We start from the raw sequence: 18,497 nt of genomic DNA on the forward strand, positions 1-18,497 counted from the left end.
ATTTTAGTTTGGGACTATTCACTAGTGTGCTCAGGTGATGGAAAGGAGAAACTCTGCCCACCCAAGAAATGCTTCCCAGACCAACAGGTCCTTATTCAGCTGCTCTGTGAAGGCAGCTCATCTTCTGAGGTCCTTGGGTCCCCAAAGGAGCATTGGAAATACAAGAAAATGGGATCCAATTTGCTTCAAAAGTTGGTCCATTCTAATTAGACTCTTTTGTAAATTGAGTTGTTCAAGCCAGAAGTACAGACTCTTCAGTTAAAGAACATGGACAAGCATCTGTCTTGAAATGCCTGCAGGAGATCATGACGTGATCTTGCAGTTTACTGGCCCTATGTTCTCCCAGAATAAGGACTCTGTAAGTCCTGGAAATCCACAGCTCCCTTTAGCCACCTTAATAAATAAGATTTATTTTAATAAATTTAATATATTATTTAAATCTTAGTAATATTTAGCAAATAATATCTTAATGAATATAGTTTAAATCCATTATTGGGCTCTGTAATCCTTTCAGCCAAATAGCCAAGCTGCAGTTCTTTTATGTAACTTTTGTTTCATTGGAAAAAGTAGGAGGGTATTTTGATATTGTCTGGTAATATCAATGAGTGAACAGGAAACCAAATTATGCTGCCTTCAGGGAGTTTTTAGAAAGCAAATCAATTGACTATATCAGGAAAGTACACTGTATACAAAGCAAAGCTCTTGTAAACATGTTGTTTATGACAAGGCTCCAAGCCACTTGGTAATTTCAAGTGAGAGGCAACAGAAGTCTTTCTTAATCCGAAGTCAGAATTTTCTGAAGAACTTCAAGCACAATTTCATAACAATAGTGGTACTGCTCCTATATACACATATATATGAAAAACAACAGAATGTTAAGTAATTGAATATCATATTCACTTTTAGAGAACACATATAATTTTCAACTATACAGAATAGTTCCTAAAAAGAACACTTAGCCAAGAATTTATTTATGCAAAATATACTTCTTAAAATATCAGAAGGATAATGACCAAAATATAGTTCTTGATCTAGATGTATTTAACTGAAAGCTTAAGTGAACAGAGGAGAAAATGACTCAATTTCCTTGTATCTTCCCTTACTAAATTAAATTTTAAAAGCCCCTTGAATTAATCTTGACATTTTAACTGAACACAGATATTTTATTTTGAACTTGTAATATGAGCAATATTAGAGCAAAAGTAATGTTTACTTCAAACAATGAGAATTTAATCATGTATGCAAAATAGCTTTATAAATTTTAAGGTCCCATACAATATCAAAGCTTTGTATTTGTTATTATCAGAACTTACATGGTGAGAGCGTACCTTTGTCTGAATCATGCCACAACGGTGCTCTCTCATTTGGGTCACGATATTCTTGATGTTGAACTAGAACAGGATGAGAATAATTCTGTATTATCCACATGGGTAAAACACAAATACGTAGATTGCCCAATGAGTACTCCATACCTCCTTCCAGTAAAAGAGATGTTAAGATTCAACCAGAAAGGTTTCACTTTTAGTCACAAGAAAATGTACTATTTTTAACCTAGTCCAATGGATAAGGCAGACTTGTTTAAACAGGTTTCCAGGAGAAAGCAGGAAGCAATCATTTACAGCAAGAAGCGTTCTCCAAAATAAATAAATAACTTTGCCCCTGAGTATATCTTTCTGTTCTTCAAAGAGAGAACTTACAGCAGCAATGTAACTTTGGGGAAGTCTGCGGCATGTAAGACTCTCCTTCCGTGATAGCAGCACAGTTGTTTCTCACACAGCCCTATCAACTTAAGTGGAGACCCTGAGCAACAGTCTGCTCAACACCAGATTCTGCACCATGCTCACGGCCATCACTAGTCCATAGTGAGATGAGTGCAGAAACTGAGAGTAAGTGTTTGGAAATATTTACGGCAATCTGACACGGGCACAGCATTTGAGATAACGAACAGTGGAATGGGATATAGCCAGTTTGGATGGTGAACTCACCGTAAGAGTCATTAACCGTGCTAGTACCAACATGTGCAGCAAGATGACATTGAAATGTGATATTTTCTGTTAGTTTGTCAACTGCAACTCAAAAGTATATAAAAATTTGAGAAAATCCAAGCATTTCTTTATTTTTACAACTTGTTATTTTTATAATTTACATAATTAAGCCTGTTTTTAAAACATTTTATTTTGAAATAATTACAGATATTCAGGAAGTTGCAAAAAATGTACAGGGACATTCCATATCTCCTTCACCCAGTTGTCCCCAGTGATAGAAACACTGGTGGCTACAGCTGCTAACCAAAAAGGTCAGTAATTTGAATCCACCAGGTGCTCTTTGGAAACCTACGGGGCAGCTGGAATTGACTTGACAGCAAAGGGTTTCAATGGATTTAACAATAAAAAAAAAAAAATTACAATAGTATAATGTAAAACCAGGAAAATGACATTGGTACAATTCACCAAACTTTTTCAGATTTTAGTTTTACATGCAATCACTTGTGTGTGTGCGCGTTTGTATATGTGCATGTGTATAGTATTATGCAATTCCATTACATGTGAAGACTAATTTAACTACAATCACAATCAAGACACAGAACTGTTTTGCCCCAAGACTCCCTCACGGTATCTCTTTTGCGTCACACCCACCCTCCCATCCCTAACCTTGGCAACCATTAATCTGTTCTCCAGCTCTATAATTTTGTTATTTCAAGATGGCTATATGGATAGAATCACACAATATCTAATCTTTTGAGATTTGCTATTTCTTTTCACTCAGAATAATTGCCTTGAGATTCTTCCAAGTTGGATGTATCAGTAAACAGTTTCTTTTTATTGCTAAATGGTAATCCACAGTATGGATGTGCATCGGTTTGTTTAACCATCAACTTATTGAGGGACATTTGAGCTATCTCCAGTTTGGAGTTATTATGAATAAAGCAGCTATGAGCATTTACGCAAACATAAGTTTTCATATCTCTGGAATAAATGCCAAAGAATTCTACCACTAGGTCATATCGTAAGTTTAGTTTAGTTTTAGTTTTTTTAATAAACTGCCAAACTATTTTCCAGTGTGGTTGGACTGTTTTGCATTCCCACTAGCAATGGGGTGATCTAGTTTCTCTAAATCTTCACCAGTATTTGGTGTTGCCATTATATTTTATATTAGCCATTCTGTTAGCTGTGTAGTGATATTTCATCATGGTTTTAATTTGCATTTCCCTAAAGGCTATGAAGTTGGACATCTTTTCATGTGCTTATTTGCCATCAGTATTTATCCTCTTTGGTGAAATATCTATTCATGTCTTTTGCCATTTTATAATTGGATTGTTTATTCTTTTACTGTTGAGTTTTGAGGATTCCTTATATAGTCTAGATGCAGGATCTTGTTGGCTATGTGCTTTGTGATATTTTTCCCAGTTTGATGCTTGTCTTTTCACCCTCTTCACAGGGTCTTTCACAGAACAAACATTTTTTACTTTGCTTTCCCCCTAAGGTTGGAAACAAGGATGTCTGCTCACACTGCTCTTAGTCAACATAGTACTAGAAGCTGTATTCAGCACAATAAGGCGAGAAAAAGAACTAAAGGCACACAGAATAGAATGGAAGAAATCTGTCTCTATTTGCAGATGACATGATTGTCTATATAGAATTCCCACAGAATCTTTAAAAAAAAAAAAAAGCCCACAAAAACAAAGCCACTCCTAGAACTAATAAGTGGGTTCAGCAAGGTCACAGGATACAAGATCAACATGCCTAACCCAATCACATTTCTATATACTAACAATGAACATATGGAAACCGAAAGTAAAAACACAATGCCAATTACATTTGCCCAAAAGAAAATGAAATAAATATAACAAACCAGGCACAGGATTTGTATGTTGAAACTGACAAAAAGCTCATGAAAGAAGTCAAAGATCTAAATAAATGGGGAGACATACCATGTTTATGGACTGGAAGATTCAACATATTAACTCTGTTAATTCTCCCCAAATTGATCAATTGATTTAAACCAATTCCTATAAAAATCCCAGCAAATTTTTTTTTTTTTTACATAGATAAGCTTATTCTAAAATTGATGTAAAAGCATGGGCTGCAGCATAACTAAAACATTTTTAAAAAGAAGAATAAAGTGGGAAAATCACTCTACCAGATGTTAAGGCTTGCTATATATAGCACAGTAATCAAAACAGAATAGGGAACCAGAAAAATGCCCACACAAACATACTGAACTCATTTTTGAGAAAAGCACAAAAGCAATTTGATGAAAGAGGAACAGGCTTTTCCACAAATGTGGCTGGAACAACTGTATATCCACAGGCAAAAAAAATGAACCTTGACCTAAACCCCACACCTTATATAAAAATCCACACAAGGAGGCGGGGCCAAGATGGCTGACTAGGCAGAACTACCGCGGATCCCTCTTGCAACAAAGACTCCGAAAAACAAGCGAATCGATCACATACATGACAATCTACGAACCCTGACCATCAAACACAGATCTAAAGAGTTGACCTGAGTGACAGGGGAGCGAAAAGCTGCGCCCTGAAACAGCGACTACTTCTGGAACCGGTGTCCCACTCCACAGCCTTGAGCCCTTGCGGTTCCCTGGTGCTGAGTGGCAAGCGGCAGGGCTGATTGTGGCTTGTTGAGGTGGGGCAGGCATGGGACACAGCCCTAACCTCTAGCCCCCTAATCTTAGCCAGCGCAAGCAGGCTGCATTGACACGGCTAACGAGAGAACAAGCAACCACGGGGAAGCAGCAACTATTTTCGGAGCCTGGAGCCAGAGTCCCAGTCAGAAAACCTTGGCGCCGGGCTTTGGACTGGGCGCAGGGGAGCTGAGCACGGCTTCCTGAGATGGCACAAGCACGGGATGCCGCCCTAGCCCCTTGAAGTGACCTCAGGGGAAGCCCAGCCAGGGCATGCAGGCAGCGCAAGGACGCAGCTGACAGAAGTCACTGGGAGGAAGTGACTGGTTTTGGAGCCTGGAGTACGGCGTCCCAGCTGGGGAACTTTGGTGCTGGGCTTTGGACTGGGAGCGGAGGAGCTGACCACAGCTTCTGAGACAGCAGAAGCATGGGACGTGCCTGACCCTCGAGGGCAATCTCAACCCAGCTAGAGCACACAGGCTACATGCCCCTCTGGAATATCAGATAAAACAGTCATCACCAAGTAAGATAAGTAACTTTGTCTATATTGCTGGGTGCTACTCTCTCCTATCTATCTGATTCCTCCCCTCTCTGCCCCAGGTGGCTTCATTAACATTGGAATTTCCTGTGCCAGGGAGTGAAGTGCTCTGCAGGGTTTTTTTTTTTCCTAACCCATTCCCCTGGCCTCAGAGAAGCAGCTAACAACCCAGGGATCAAAAATCCTTCCCTGACTTCCCTATATAAAAAAAGAAAATTTCTTTTTTTTTTTTTTTTGTATGCTGGAATAAAATACAGAACCAGCTCCAGCCATGCATATGAGATCCACAGTCTTTGGCTTTCATCCCTACAGGGAACAATGTGGCTATTATAATGCAAAAGCCATTCTGATAGAGATCTAACTGTAATCCTTTTAGCTGATCACTGGAAAGACAAGTTTTCTAGATCTGACATCTCTACCTATTAAACAGAGCCCTCATTGATCCACAGTGGGGAACTGAGGGCTGAAGCTCCACCCAAACTACCTAGCCACATGCCAAAGGGGTCTGAGGATACCGAGGCCTACCAATCTTTAGAGGTACAAGCATTGGGTGTCTAAGGTAGAGCTGCAGAACCCATCCACCAAAGTGCTTTAGGAATAGAGACAAACCTACCTCACTGGCACGTGGGGGAAGGCTGTCAGCATCCTGCCCCCCCCCCGGAGTGTGACCCCCTGCCGCCACTAGAATCTGGTGCACACAACTATCACCACTACTCCTATAAGTTAATAGGTGACAGTCTACACCACACATTTGGTGACCCAAAATCAGAACACCTAAGCTGATTCTATTCAAGAATAGTGAATGGACTCTTAGGCTTATATATCTGGTAACAGCCCAAACCACCTGAAAATAGGACATAAGTGATTCAAAGGCTACAACAATCAAGACAGAGCAATCTAGTAGCCCATCTGGGTATATTGAAACAAAACAAGATAAGACTCAGTGAGCAAATGTAAAATAAATCATTATAATATCTTATAGATGGCTCAGAGACAGCAGTCGATAGCAAACCACATAAAGAAGCAGACCATGATTGGTTCTACAACTCCCCAAATTAAAGATTCAAAATCTTTCCCAAATGACGATACAATCCTGGAATTGCCAGATGCAGCATATAAAAAACTAATAAGCAGAATGCTTCAAGACATCAGGGATGACCTCAAAAATGAAAATAAGGCAATCTACAGAAAAAGCCAAGGAACACACTGATAAAGCAGTTGAAGAAATCAAAAAGATTATTCAAGAACATAGTGGAAAAATTAATAAGTTGCAAGAATCCACAGAGAGACAGCATTCACAAATCCAAAAGATTAACAGTAAAATTACAGAATCAGACAACTCAATAGGAAGTCAGAGCAGAATCGAGGAATTGGAATGCAGAGTGGGGGAGATAGAAGATAAGGCAATAGACACCAATATAGTTGAAGAAAAATCAGATAAAAGAATTAAAAAAAATGAAGAAATCCTAAGAATCACGTGAGACTCTATCAAGAAGAATAACTTGCATGTGATCGGAGTTCCAGAAAAGGGAGGGATAACAGAAAACACAGAGAGAATAGTTGAAGATCTGTTGGCAGAAAACTTCCATGGCATCATGAAAGACGAAAGGATATCTATCCAAGATGCTCATCGAACCCCATATAAGATTGATCCAAAAAGAAAATCACCAAGACATATTATCATCAAACTTACCAAAACCAAAGATAAAGAGAAAATTTTAAAAGCAGCCAGGGATAAAAGTAAAGTCACTCACAAAGGAGAATCAGTAAGTTCAGACTACTCAGCAGAAACCATGCAGTCAAGAAGGCAATGGGATGACATATATAGAGCACTGAAGGAGAAAAACTGCCAGCCAAGGATCATATATCCAGCAAAACTCTCTCTCAAATATGAAGGTGAAATTAAAACATTTACAGATACACACAAGCTTAGAGAATTTGCAAAAACCAAACCAAAGCTACAAGAATTACTAAAGGATATTGTTTGGTCAGAAAATCAATAACATCAGATAACAACACAACACAAGGTCATAGAACAGAACATCCTGATATAAACTCAAATAGGGAAATCACAAAAACAAAATAAGATTAATTTTAAAAAGAAAAAAATGCTCAAAACAGGGAATCATAGAAGTCATTATGTAAAAGATAACAATAATCAAAAAGAGGGACTAAATACAGGAGGCACAGATCTTCCATATGGAGAGGAAAACAAGGCGATACAAGTTAGGTTTTTACTTAGAAAAATAGGGGTAAATATTAAGGTAATCACAAAGAGGTCTAACAATTCCATAATTCAAAAAAAAAAAAAAAACAAGAAAAACATAACAACTCAGCAAACATAAATTCAAATACTATGAAAATGAGGAACATACAATTTACAAAGAAAAACTTCTCAGCGAAAAAAGTGGAAAAATGAAATTGTCAACAACACACACAAAAAGGCATCAAAATGACAGCACTAAAGTCATACTCATCTATAATTACACTGAATGTAAATGGACTAAATGCACCAATAAAGAGACAGAGAGTCTCAGACTGGATAAAGAAACACAATCCGTCCACATGCTGCCTACAAGAGATACACCTTAGACTTAGAGACAAAAACAAACTAAAACTCAAAGGATGGAAAAAATATATCAAGCAAACAACAATCAAAAAAGAGCAGGAGTGGGAATATTGATTTCTGACAAAATAGGCTTTAAAGTTAAATCCACCACAAAGGATAAAGAAGGACACTACATAATGATTAAAGGGACAATTTAACAGGAAGATATAACCATATTAAATATTTATGCACCCAATGACAGGGCTGCAAGATACATAAAACAAACGTTAACAGAATTGAAAAGTGAGATAGACCCCTCCACAATTATAGTAGGAGACTTTAACATACCACTTTCAGAGAAGGATAGGACATCCAGTAAGATGCTCAATAGAGACATGGAAGATCTAATTGCTACAATCAACCAACTTGACCTCATACACCTATACAGAACACTCCACCCAATAGCTGAAAAGTATACTTTTTTTTCTAGTGCACATGGAACATTCTCTAGAATAGATCACATATTAGGTCATAAAACAAACCTTTGCAGAATCCAAAACATCGAAAGCATCTTCTCAGACCACAAGGCCATAAAAGTGGAAATCAATAACAGAAAAATCAGGGAAAAGAAATCAAATACTTGGAAACAGGCTCAAAAAAGACTGGGTTATAGAAGACATTATTAAAAAAGACATTAGGAGGGAATAAAGAAATTCATAGAATGCAACGAGAATGAAAACACTTCCTATCAAAACCTCTGGGACACAGCAAAAACAGTGCTCAGAGGTCAATTTATATCGATAAATGCACACATACATAAAGAAGAAAGAGCCAAATCAGAAAACTGTCCCTACAACTTGAACAAAGAGAAAGAGAGCAACAAAAGAATCCATCAGGCACCAGAAGAAAACAAATAATAAAAATTAGAGCTGAACTAAATGAATTAGGGAAGAGAAAAACAATTGAAAGAATTAACAAATCCAAAAGCTGGTTCTTTGAAAAAATTAACAAAATTGATAAACCATCGGCCAGACTGACTAAAATAATACAGGAAAGGAAACAAATGACCCGAATAAGAAATGAGATGGGCCAGATCACAACAGACCCAACTGAAATTAAAAGAATCATATCAGATTATTTCAAAAAATTGTACTCTAACAAATTTGCAAACCTAGAAGAAATGGATGAATTCCTAGAAAATACTATCTATCTAAACTAACACAATCAGAAAGAACAACTAAATACACCCATAACAAAAAAAAAAAAGAGATTGAAAAGGTAATCAAAAAACTCCCAACAAAAAAAAAGCCCTGGCCCGGATGGCTTCCCTGCAGAATTCTACCAAACTTTCAGAGAAGAGTTAACACCATTACTACTAAAGGTATTTCAAAGCATAGAAAATAATGGAATACTACCTAACTGATTCTATGAAGCCAGCATATCCCTGATACCAAAACCAGGTAAAGACACCACAAAAAAAGAAAATTACAGACCTATAACCCTCATGAACATAGATGCAAAAATCCTCAACAAAATTCTAGCCAATAGAATTCAACAACATATCAAAAAAATAATCCACCACGACCAAGTGGGATTTATACCAGGTATGCAAGGTTGGTTCAATATTAGAAAAACCATTAATGTATTCGACCATATAAATAAAACAAAAGATAAAAACCACATGATCTTATCAACTGATGCAGAAACGGCATTTGACAAAGTCCAGCACCCATTCATGATAAAAACTCTCAGCAAAGTAGGAATTGAAGGAAAATTCCTCAACATAATAAAGGACATCTATACAAAGCCAACAGCCAACATCGTTCTAAATGGAGAGAGCCTGAAGGCATTTCCCTTGAGAGCGGGAATCAGACAAGGATGCCCTTTATCACCGCTCTTATTCAACATTGTGCAGGAGGTCCTAGCCAAAGCAATTAGGCTAGACAAAGAAATAAAGGACATCCAGATTGGCAAGGAAGAAGTAAAATTACCTCTATTTGCAGATGACATGATCTTATACACAGAACACCCTAAGGAATCCTCCAGAAAACTACTGAAACTAATAGAAGAGTTTGGCAGAGTCTCAGGTTACAAGATAAACATACAAAAATCACTTGGATTCCTCTACATCAACAAAAAGAACATCGAAGAGGAAATTACCAAAGCAATACCATTCACAGTAGCCCCCAAGAAGATAAAATACTTAGGAATAAATCTTACCAAGGATGTAAAAGACCTACAGAAAGAAAACTACAAAGTACTAACGCAAGAAACTAAAAGGGACCTACACAAGTGAAAAAATATACCTTGCTTATGGATAGGAAGACTTAACATAGTAAAAATGTCTATTCTACCAAAAGCCATCTATATATACAATGCACTTCAGATCCAAATTCCAATGACATTTTTTAATGTGATGGAGAAATAAATCACGAACTTCATATGGAATGGAAAGAGGCCCCAGATAAGTAAAGCATTACTAAAAAAGAAGAACAAAGTTGGAGGCCTCACTCTACCTGATTTTAGAACATATTATATAGCCACAGTAGTCAAAACAGCCTGGTATTGGTACAACAACAGGCACATAGACCAATGGAACAGAATTGAGAACCCAGATATAAATCCATCCACATATAAGCAGCTGATATTTGACAAAGGCCCAGTGTCAGTTAATTGGGGAGAAGATAGTCTTTTAAACAAATGGTCCTGGCATAACTGGATATTCGTTTGCAAAAAAAATGAAACAGGACCTATACCTCACGCCATGCAAAAAAACTAACTCCAAGTGGATCAAAGACCAAAACATAAAGGCTAAAACAATAAAGATCATGGAAGAAAAAATAGGGACAACCCTAGGAGCCCTAATACAAGGCATAAACAGAATACAAAACATTAGTAAAATGACAAAGAGAAACCAGATAACTGGGAGCTCCTAAAAATCAAACACCTATCCTCATCTAAAGACTTCACCAAAAGAGTAAAAAGACCACCTACAGACTGGGAAAAAATTTTCAGCTATGACATCTCCGACCAGCGCCTGATCTCTAAAATCTATATGATTGTGTTAAACTCAACCACAAAAAGACAAACAACCCAATTAAAAATTGGGCAAAGGATATGAACATGCACTTCACTAAAGATATTCAAGGTGGCTAACAGATACATGAGAAAATGCTCTCGATCATTAGCCATTAAAAGAAATTTTTTTAATGCAAATTAAAAGTACCATGAGATTCCATCTCACTCCAACAAGGCTGGCATTAATCCAAAAAACACAAAATAGTAAATGTTGGAGAGGCTGTGGAGAGATTGGAACTCTTATACACTGCTGGTGGGAATGTAAAATGGTACAACCACTTTGGAAATCTATCTGGCATTTCCTTAAAAAGATAGGAATAGAACTACCATACAACCCAGCAATCCCACTCCTCGGAATACATCCTAGAGAAATAAGAGCCTTTACAGGAACAGATATATGCACACCCATGTTTATTGCAGCACTGTTTAGAATAGCAAATAGCTGGAAGCAACCAAGGTGTCCATCAAGGGCTGAATGGATAAATAAATTGTGGTATATTCACACAATGGAATGCTACGCATCGATAAAGAACAGTGATGAATCTGTGAAACATTTCATAACAGGGAGGAACCTGGAAGGCATTATGCTTAGTGAAATTAGTCAGATGCAAAAGGACAACTATTGCATAAGACCACTATTATAAGATCTTGAGAAATGGTTTAACCTGAGAAGAACACATTCTTTTGTGGTTACGAAAGAGGGGAGGAAGGGAGGGTGGGAGAGGTTTATTTACTGATTAGATAGTAGATAAGAACTACTTTAGGTGAAGGGAAGGACAACACTCAGTACAGGGAAGGTCAGTTCAACTGGACTGGACCAAAAGCAAAGAAGTTTCCTGGGTAAACTGAATGCTTCGAAGGTCAGTGGAGCAAGGGCAGGGGCTTGGGGACTATGGCTTCAGGGGACATCTAAGTCAATTGGCAAAATTAGTTCTATTAAGAAAACATTCTGCATCCCACTTTGAAGTGTGGTGTCTGGGTCTTAAATGCTAACAAGTGGCCATCTAAGATGCATCAAGTGGTCTCAACCCACCTGGATCAAAGGAGAATGAAGAACACCAAGGTCACAAGATAATTATGAGCCCAAGAGACAGAAAAGGCCACATGAACTAGATAGAGTCTTACATCATCCTAAGACCAGAAGAACTAGATGGTGCCTGGCCACAACCGATGACTGCCCTGACAGGGAGCACAACAGAGAACCCCTGAGGGAGCAGGAGAACAGTGGGAAGCAGACCCCAAATTCTCATAAAAAGACCAGACTTAATGGTCTGAGACTAGAAGAATCCCGGCGGTCATGGTCCCCAAACCCTCTGTTGGCCCACGACAGGAATCATTCCTGAAGTCAACTCATCAGACATGGAATGAACTGGACAATGGGTTGGAGAGAGATGCTGATGAGGAGTGAGCTACTTGTATCAGGTGGACACTTGAGACTGTGTTGGCATCTCCTGTTTGGAGGGAAGATGGGAGGGTAGAGAGGGTTAGAAACTGGCAAAACGGTCACGAAAGGAGAGACTGGAAGGAGGGAGTGGGCTGACTCATTAGGGGGAGAGTAAATGGGAGTATGTAGTAAAGTGTATATAAGTTTATATATGAGAGACTGAATTGATTTGTAAACTTTCACTTAAAGCACAAAAATTATTTTTAAAAAAATCAACACAAATAGATCATGGACTAAAACATAAAAAATAAAACCATCAAACTTTTAGAAAAAATAGGAAAAATTTTCAGGAATTAGGCTAGGCAATGAGTTCTTAGATTTGATATCAAAAACATGATCCATAAAAGGAAAATTTGATAAAATTCGTCATCGTCATTAGGTGCCGTCGAGTAAGTTCCGACTTATAGCAACCCTATGCACAAGGGAACGAAACACTCCCCTGTCCTGTGCCATCCTTACAATCGTTGTTATGCCTTAGCCCATTGTTGCAGCCACTGTGTCAATCCACTTCCTTGAGGGTCTTCCTCTTTTCTGCTGACCCTGTACTTTGCCAAGCATGATGTCCTTCTCCAGAGGCTGATCCCTCCCGACAACATGTCCAAAGTATGTAAGACGCAGTCTCGCCATCCTTGCTTCTAAGGAGCATTTTGGTTGTACTTCTTCCAAGACAGGTTTATTCGTTCTTCTGGCAGTCCATGGTATATTCAATATTCTTCGCCAATACCACAATTCAAAGGCATCAATTCTTCTTCGGTCTTCCTTATTCATTGTCCAGCTTTCACATGCATAGGATGCGATTGAAAATACCATGGCTTGGGTCAGGCGCCCCTTAGTCTTCAAGGTGACATCTTTGCTCTTCATCACTTTGAAGAGGTCCTTTGCAGCAGATTTGCCCAATGCAATGCATCTTTTGATTTCTTGACTGCTGCTTCCATAGCTGTTGATTATGCATCCAAGTAAAATGAAATCCTTGACAACTTCAATCTTTTCTCCATTTATCATGATGTTGCTCATTGGTCCAGTTCTGAGGACTTTTGTTTTGTTTATGTTGAGGTGCAATCCATACTGAAGGCTGTGGTCTTTAATCTTCATTAGTAAGTGCTTCAAGTCCTCTTCACTTTCAGCAAGCAAGATTGTGTCATCTGCATAATGCAGGTTGTAAATGAGCCTTCCTCCAATCCTGATGCCCTATTCTTCTTCATATAGTCCAGCTTCTTGGATTATTTGCTCAGCATACAGATTGAATAGGTATGGTGAGGTGAATACAATCCTGACACGCACCTTTCCTGACTTTAAACGAATCAGTATCCCCTTGTTCTGTCCGAACAACTGCCTCTTGATCTATGTAAAGGTTCCTCATGAGCACAATTAAGTGTTCTGGAATTCCCATTCTTTGCAGTGTTATCCATAATTTGTTATGATCCACGCAGTCGAATGCCTTTGCATAGTCAATAAAACACAGGTAAACATCCTTCTGGTATTCTCTGCTTTCAGCCAGGATCCATCTGACATCAACAATGATATCCCTGGTTCCACATCCTCTTCTGAAACCGGCCTGAATTTCTGGCAGTTCCCTGTCAATATACTGCTGCATCCTTTTTGAATGATCTTCAGCAAAATTTTGCTTCCATGTGATATTAATGATATTGTTCTATAATTTCCACATTTGGTTGGGTCACCTTTCTTGGGAATAGGCATAAATATGGATCTCTTCCAGTTGGTTGGCCAGGAAGCTGTCTTCTGTATTTCTTGGCATAGATGAGTAAGCACCTCCAGTCCTGCATTTGTTTGTTGAAACATCTCAATTGATATTCCATCAATTCTTGGAGCCTTGTTTTTTGCCAATGCCTTCAGAGCAGCTTGGACTTCTTCCTTCAGTACCATCGGTTCCTGATCATATGCTACCTCTTGAAATGGTTGAACATCGCCAAATCTTTTTGGTATAATGACTCTGTGTATTCGTTCCATCTTCTTTTGATGTTTCCTGCGTCATTTAATATTTTCCCCATAGAATCCTTCACTATTGCAACTCAAGGCTTGATTTTTTTCTTCAGTTCTTTCAGCTTGAGAAACGCTGAGAGTGTTCTTCCCTTTTGTTTTTCCATTTCCAGCTCTTTGCATATGTCATTATAATACTTTACTTTGTCTTCTCAAGCCGCCCTAAAATTAGACCTCAACAAAATTAAAAACTGTTGCTTCTGTGAAAGTGTTTTTAATTTATAATTTATTTGCCAAATTATTGAAATAAACTTGTATTATTAACTGTAGATTTGAATTTACTGAAGGCATAACAAGCTTTACTAGAATGTTTTGTCAGGAAAAGATACACCTTTCTGAATGTGGGTGTAGTGGTAAACCATATGATGATGGTGAATTGACTGGAAATAAATGCAGACTAAAAGAGTTCATACTGATTTTATCTAGAATTATGATTCCTCACATACTGAGTTTTATAGCCAGAATTGATAAGGAAGCACTTTCAGTTGATTGTGAAAACCATAGTATGTTATTTGAAAAGCAAAGGAACTATTAAAACATAACTGTGATTTACATTTAAAAAATAAAGAAAGAAGTTCAAAACTAAAACAATTACAATCAAGCATCGCTTAACATCAACAATATTTTCTGTGAAATAAGATGTTATGTAATTTGGACATTGTGTAAACACCTGAGTCTCTGGGCCAGGGGCCTACTATGAGACCTAACTCCTGTTGTGGATGCCTCAGGTGAGTGCTCAGCTGGGATCTGTCCCACAGTCTTGTGAAGGTTGTGGCAGGAGGCTCCAAGCACGCACCGGGACAACAGGGGAGCAATCTTCACAACCCAGCAACCCCAGCCCAGCCAGTCCTGGTAATGCTAGCCGATCTTAGGTGCTCTTGAGCAGGATCATGCAACCACTCCTCCCAGCAGCAGGGGCATCTGCAACCACTCCCCCCAGCAGCAGGGGCACCTGTTCTCATGGGTGTGGGGTGATGGGGTGGGCTCACTGCCAGGTCAGGCTGTGGGCATCCTCCGGAGGGCACGTGCCAGACCATGGACATATATGCGGTTGGACGTTGCCCAAATGGACACTATGCAGCACATGACTGTACTTTAAATGATATTAGATCAAAAAACTAAAACTTATGTGATGCAGTGAAGGGAATACTTAAGAGGGAAACTTACAACAGGAAAAAACTACACGATAAAAGAAGAAATGTCTCAAATTAACAGCCTAATTCAACAACTTTAGGAACTAGAAAGAGAAGATCAAACTAAGCCTAAACTTAACAGAAGAAAGGAAATAATAAAGGTCAGAGCAGAAATAAATAAAATTAAAAACAGAAAATCAATAGAGAGAATCAATAAAACCAGAATTCTTTGAAAAGATCAATGAAATTAACAAACCTTTAACTGGACTGATAAAAAAGAGAGAAAAGATGCAAATAACTAAAAGATGAAAGAGGGTACATTACAACTGATCCAATAGAAAAGAATTATGACAGAATATTATGAACAACTGTATGACAACAAGATAAACTAGATGAAATGGACAAAATCTTAGCAGCACACAACCTACCTAAACTGACTCAAGAGGGAGTAGAAAGTCTCAACAGATCCATAAGAGGTGAAGAGATAGAATCAGTGATCAAAAACCTCCCAACAAAAAGTCCTGGACCAGATGGCTTCACTGGGGAATTCTACCAAGCATTTAGGGAAGAATTGGCACCATTACTGTTTAAACACTTCCATAAGACACAAAAGGAAGGAATATTCCTTAATTCATTCTATGAAGCAAACATAGCCCTGATACCCAAGCCAGACAAAGACACCACAAGAAAATGAAACTACAGGCCAACATCTCTTAAGAATATAGATATAAAAATCCTCAACAAAATACTAGTGAACAGAATCCAACAGCATATTAAAAGTCATACACCATGACCAAGTGGGATTTATTCCAGTAATGCAGGGATGGTTCAACGTTATAAAATCAATCAACATAATATACTGCATCAACAGAACAATGGAAAAGAAACACATGATCATCTCTATGGATGCATAAAAAGCATTTGATAAAACTTAACACTGTTTCTTGATGAAAACCCTGAAGAAGACTGGAGTAGAAGGGAAATTCCTCAATATGATTCAGGGCATACGTGAAAAGCCAACAGTCAACATTATACTTAATGGAGATCAGGAACAAGACAAGGGCCTTCTCTCATTACTTCTATTCAATATTGTATGAGAAGTCCTAGCCAGAGTAATAAGACAAGAAAAAGAAGTAAAAGGTATCCAACTTACAAAAAAAGAAGTAAAATTATTTCTATTTGTGGATGATAAGACCCTACAGAATATCCCAGAGCCCACAAGAAAACTTCGAGTACTAATAGAGGAATTTAGCAAAGTTGCAGGGTACAAGGTCAACAAACAAAAAATCAATTGGGTTGGTATACAACAGCAATGAGAAATCTAAAAAGAAAATTGAGAAACAATTCAATTTACAAGAGCATCTAAGAAAATGAAATACCTAGGAATAAATCTAACCAGGGACATGAAGGACTTACACAATAAAAACTATAAAACACCACTGAAAGAGATTAAAGAAGACTTAAATAAATGGAAAGATGTTCTATGTTCACCGATTGGAAGACTTAATGTTGTTATGATGTTAATACTACCCAAAACAATCTGTAGATTAAACACAATCCCAATCAAAATTCCAACAGCCTTCTTTCAGAAATGGAAAAACCCAATCTTCAACTTTATATGGAATGGCAAGAGGTCCCAAATAGCTAAAACAATATTGAAAGAGAAGAGCAAAGTAGAAGGACTCACACGTCCTGATTTTAAAACATATTATACAGCTACAGTAATTAAAATAGCCTGGAACTGGTATAACAACAGACATATAGACGAAAGGAATAGAATTAAGAGTCCCAAAATAAACCCATACATCTATGGTCAACTGATTTTTGACAAGGGTGCTAAGTCCATTTGATGGGGAAAGAAGAATCTCTTCAATAAATAAAAAAAAAAAACTAATTTTTTTTTTTTTATTTGGGAAAATTGGATTTCCAAATGCAAAAAAAAAAAAAAAGAAAGAAATAGGATTCATGCCTCACACCATACACAAAAACAAATCCAAAATGGATTAAGGAGTTAAATGTGCAAACTAAAACCATAAAATTCTTAGAAGATCAAGCAGGGGCAACAGTGTCAAGGCCTAGCTTTCAACAATGGATTATCTAATATAATGACAAAAGCACAAACAGCAAAAGACAAAATAAATAAATGAGACCTCAAAAAAATTAAAAACTTCTGCTCATCAAAAGACTTTACCAAAAATGTGAAATGACAAGCTACTGACTGGGAGAATATCTTCAGAAACCATATATTCAACAAGAATCTAATAACCAATATATACATACATATATGTGTATATGTGTGTGTGTGTGTGTGTGTGTATGTATATAACTTCAACAACTTAACAACAAAAAGACAAATAACCCAATAATAGAATGGGGAAAAGGACTTGAATAGACATTTCACCAAAGAGGACATTCAAATGGCCACCAAACAAATGAAAAGATGCTCAGTGTCATTAGCCATCAGAGAGATGCAAACCAAAACCACAATGAGATATCATTTCACTCCCACTAGGATTAGCATCCTTTTGAGTCAGAATCAACTCAACAGAAATGGTTTACGATGATTAAGATAAAACAGAAAATAACGAATGTTGATGAGGATGAGGAGAAATTGGAACCCTTACCCATTGCTGGTGGGAATGCAAAATGGTACTGCTGTTGGGTAAAACAATGGGGCAGTTCCTAAAAAATCTAAAAATAGAACTACCGTATAATCCAGCAATTCCAGTCTTAGGTACATATCCAAAAGACTTGAAAGTAGGGAGTCAGAAAAACACCTGTACACCAATGTTCACTGCAGTACTACACACAAGAGCCAAAAGGTTGAAGCAACCTAAACGCCCATCAACAGATGAATGAGTAAACAAAACGTGGTACGTACATACAGTGGAATGCTACTCATCCCGTATGAGAAATGATGTCTTGATACATGCTACAATATGGATGGAGCTGGAAGACATTATGCTGACTGAAATAAGTCAAACACAAAAGGACAAATATCATATGACCTAACTTACATAAAGAGACAAGAAAAGACAAATGTAGAGATGTTTATTAGTGGTTACCAGGCGAGGGAGGAGGAAAGGGGGGTTAATGGCAATTATTGTAACTGCCAAT

At 37.8% G+C, this 18,497-nt stretch overlaps 1 protein-coding gene across 1 annotated transcript in view; it reads right to left on the reverse strand.

Moving 5' to 3' along the window:
• Nucleotides 1-698: 698 nt before the first annotated feature.
• PTPN20 (protein tyrosine phosphatase non-receptor type 20) overlaps nucleotides 699-18,497 on the reverse strand; it is a 103,867-nt gene continuing 86,068 nt past the window's right edge. Inside the window, exons 6-7 of the mRNA XM_049856023.1 lie at nucleotides 1,329-1,391; nucleotides 699-841 (exon numbers count right to left, since the gene is read on the reverse strand). Of these exons, the coding sequence (XP_049711980.1) occupies nucleotides 776-841; nucleotides 1,329-1,391 (129 nt within the window). The 3' untranslated portion in view covers nucleotides 699-775. The remainder of the gene's footprint in view (nucleotides 842-1,328; nucleotides 1,392-18,497) is intronic.

This window comes from Elephas maximus, chromosome 16, assembly GCF_024166365.1.
Source record: "Elephas maximus indicus isolate mEleMax1 chromosome 16, mEleMax1 primary haplotype, whole genome shotgun sequence".
Lineage (NCBI taxonomy): Eukaryota > Metazoa > Chordata > Mammalia > Proboscidea > Elephantidae > Elephas > Elephas maximus.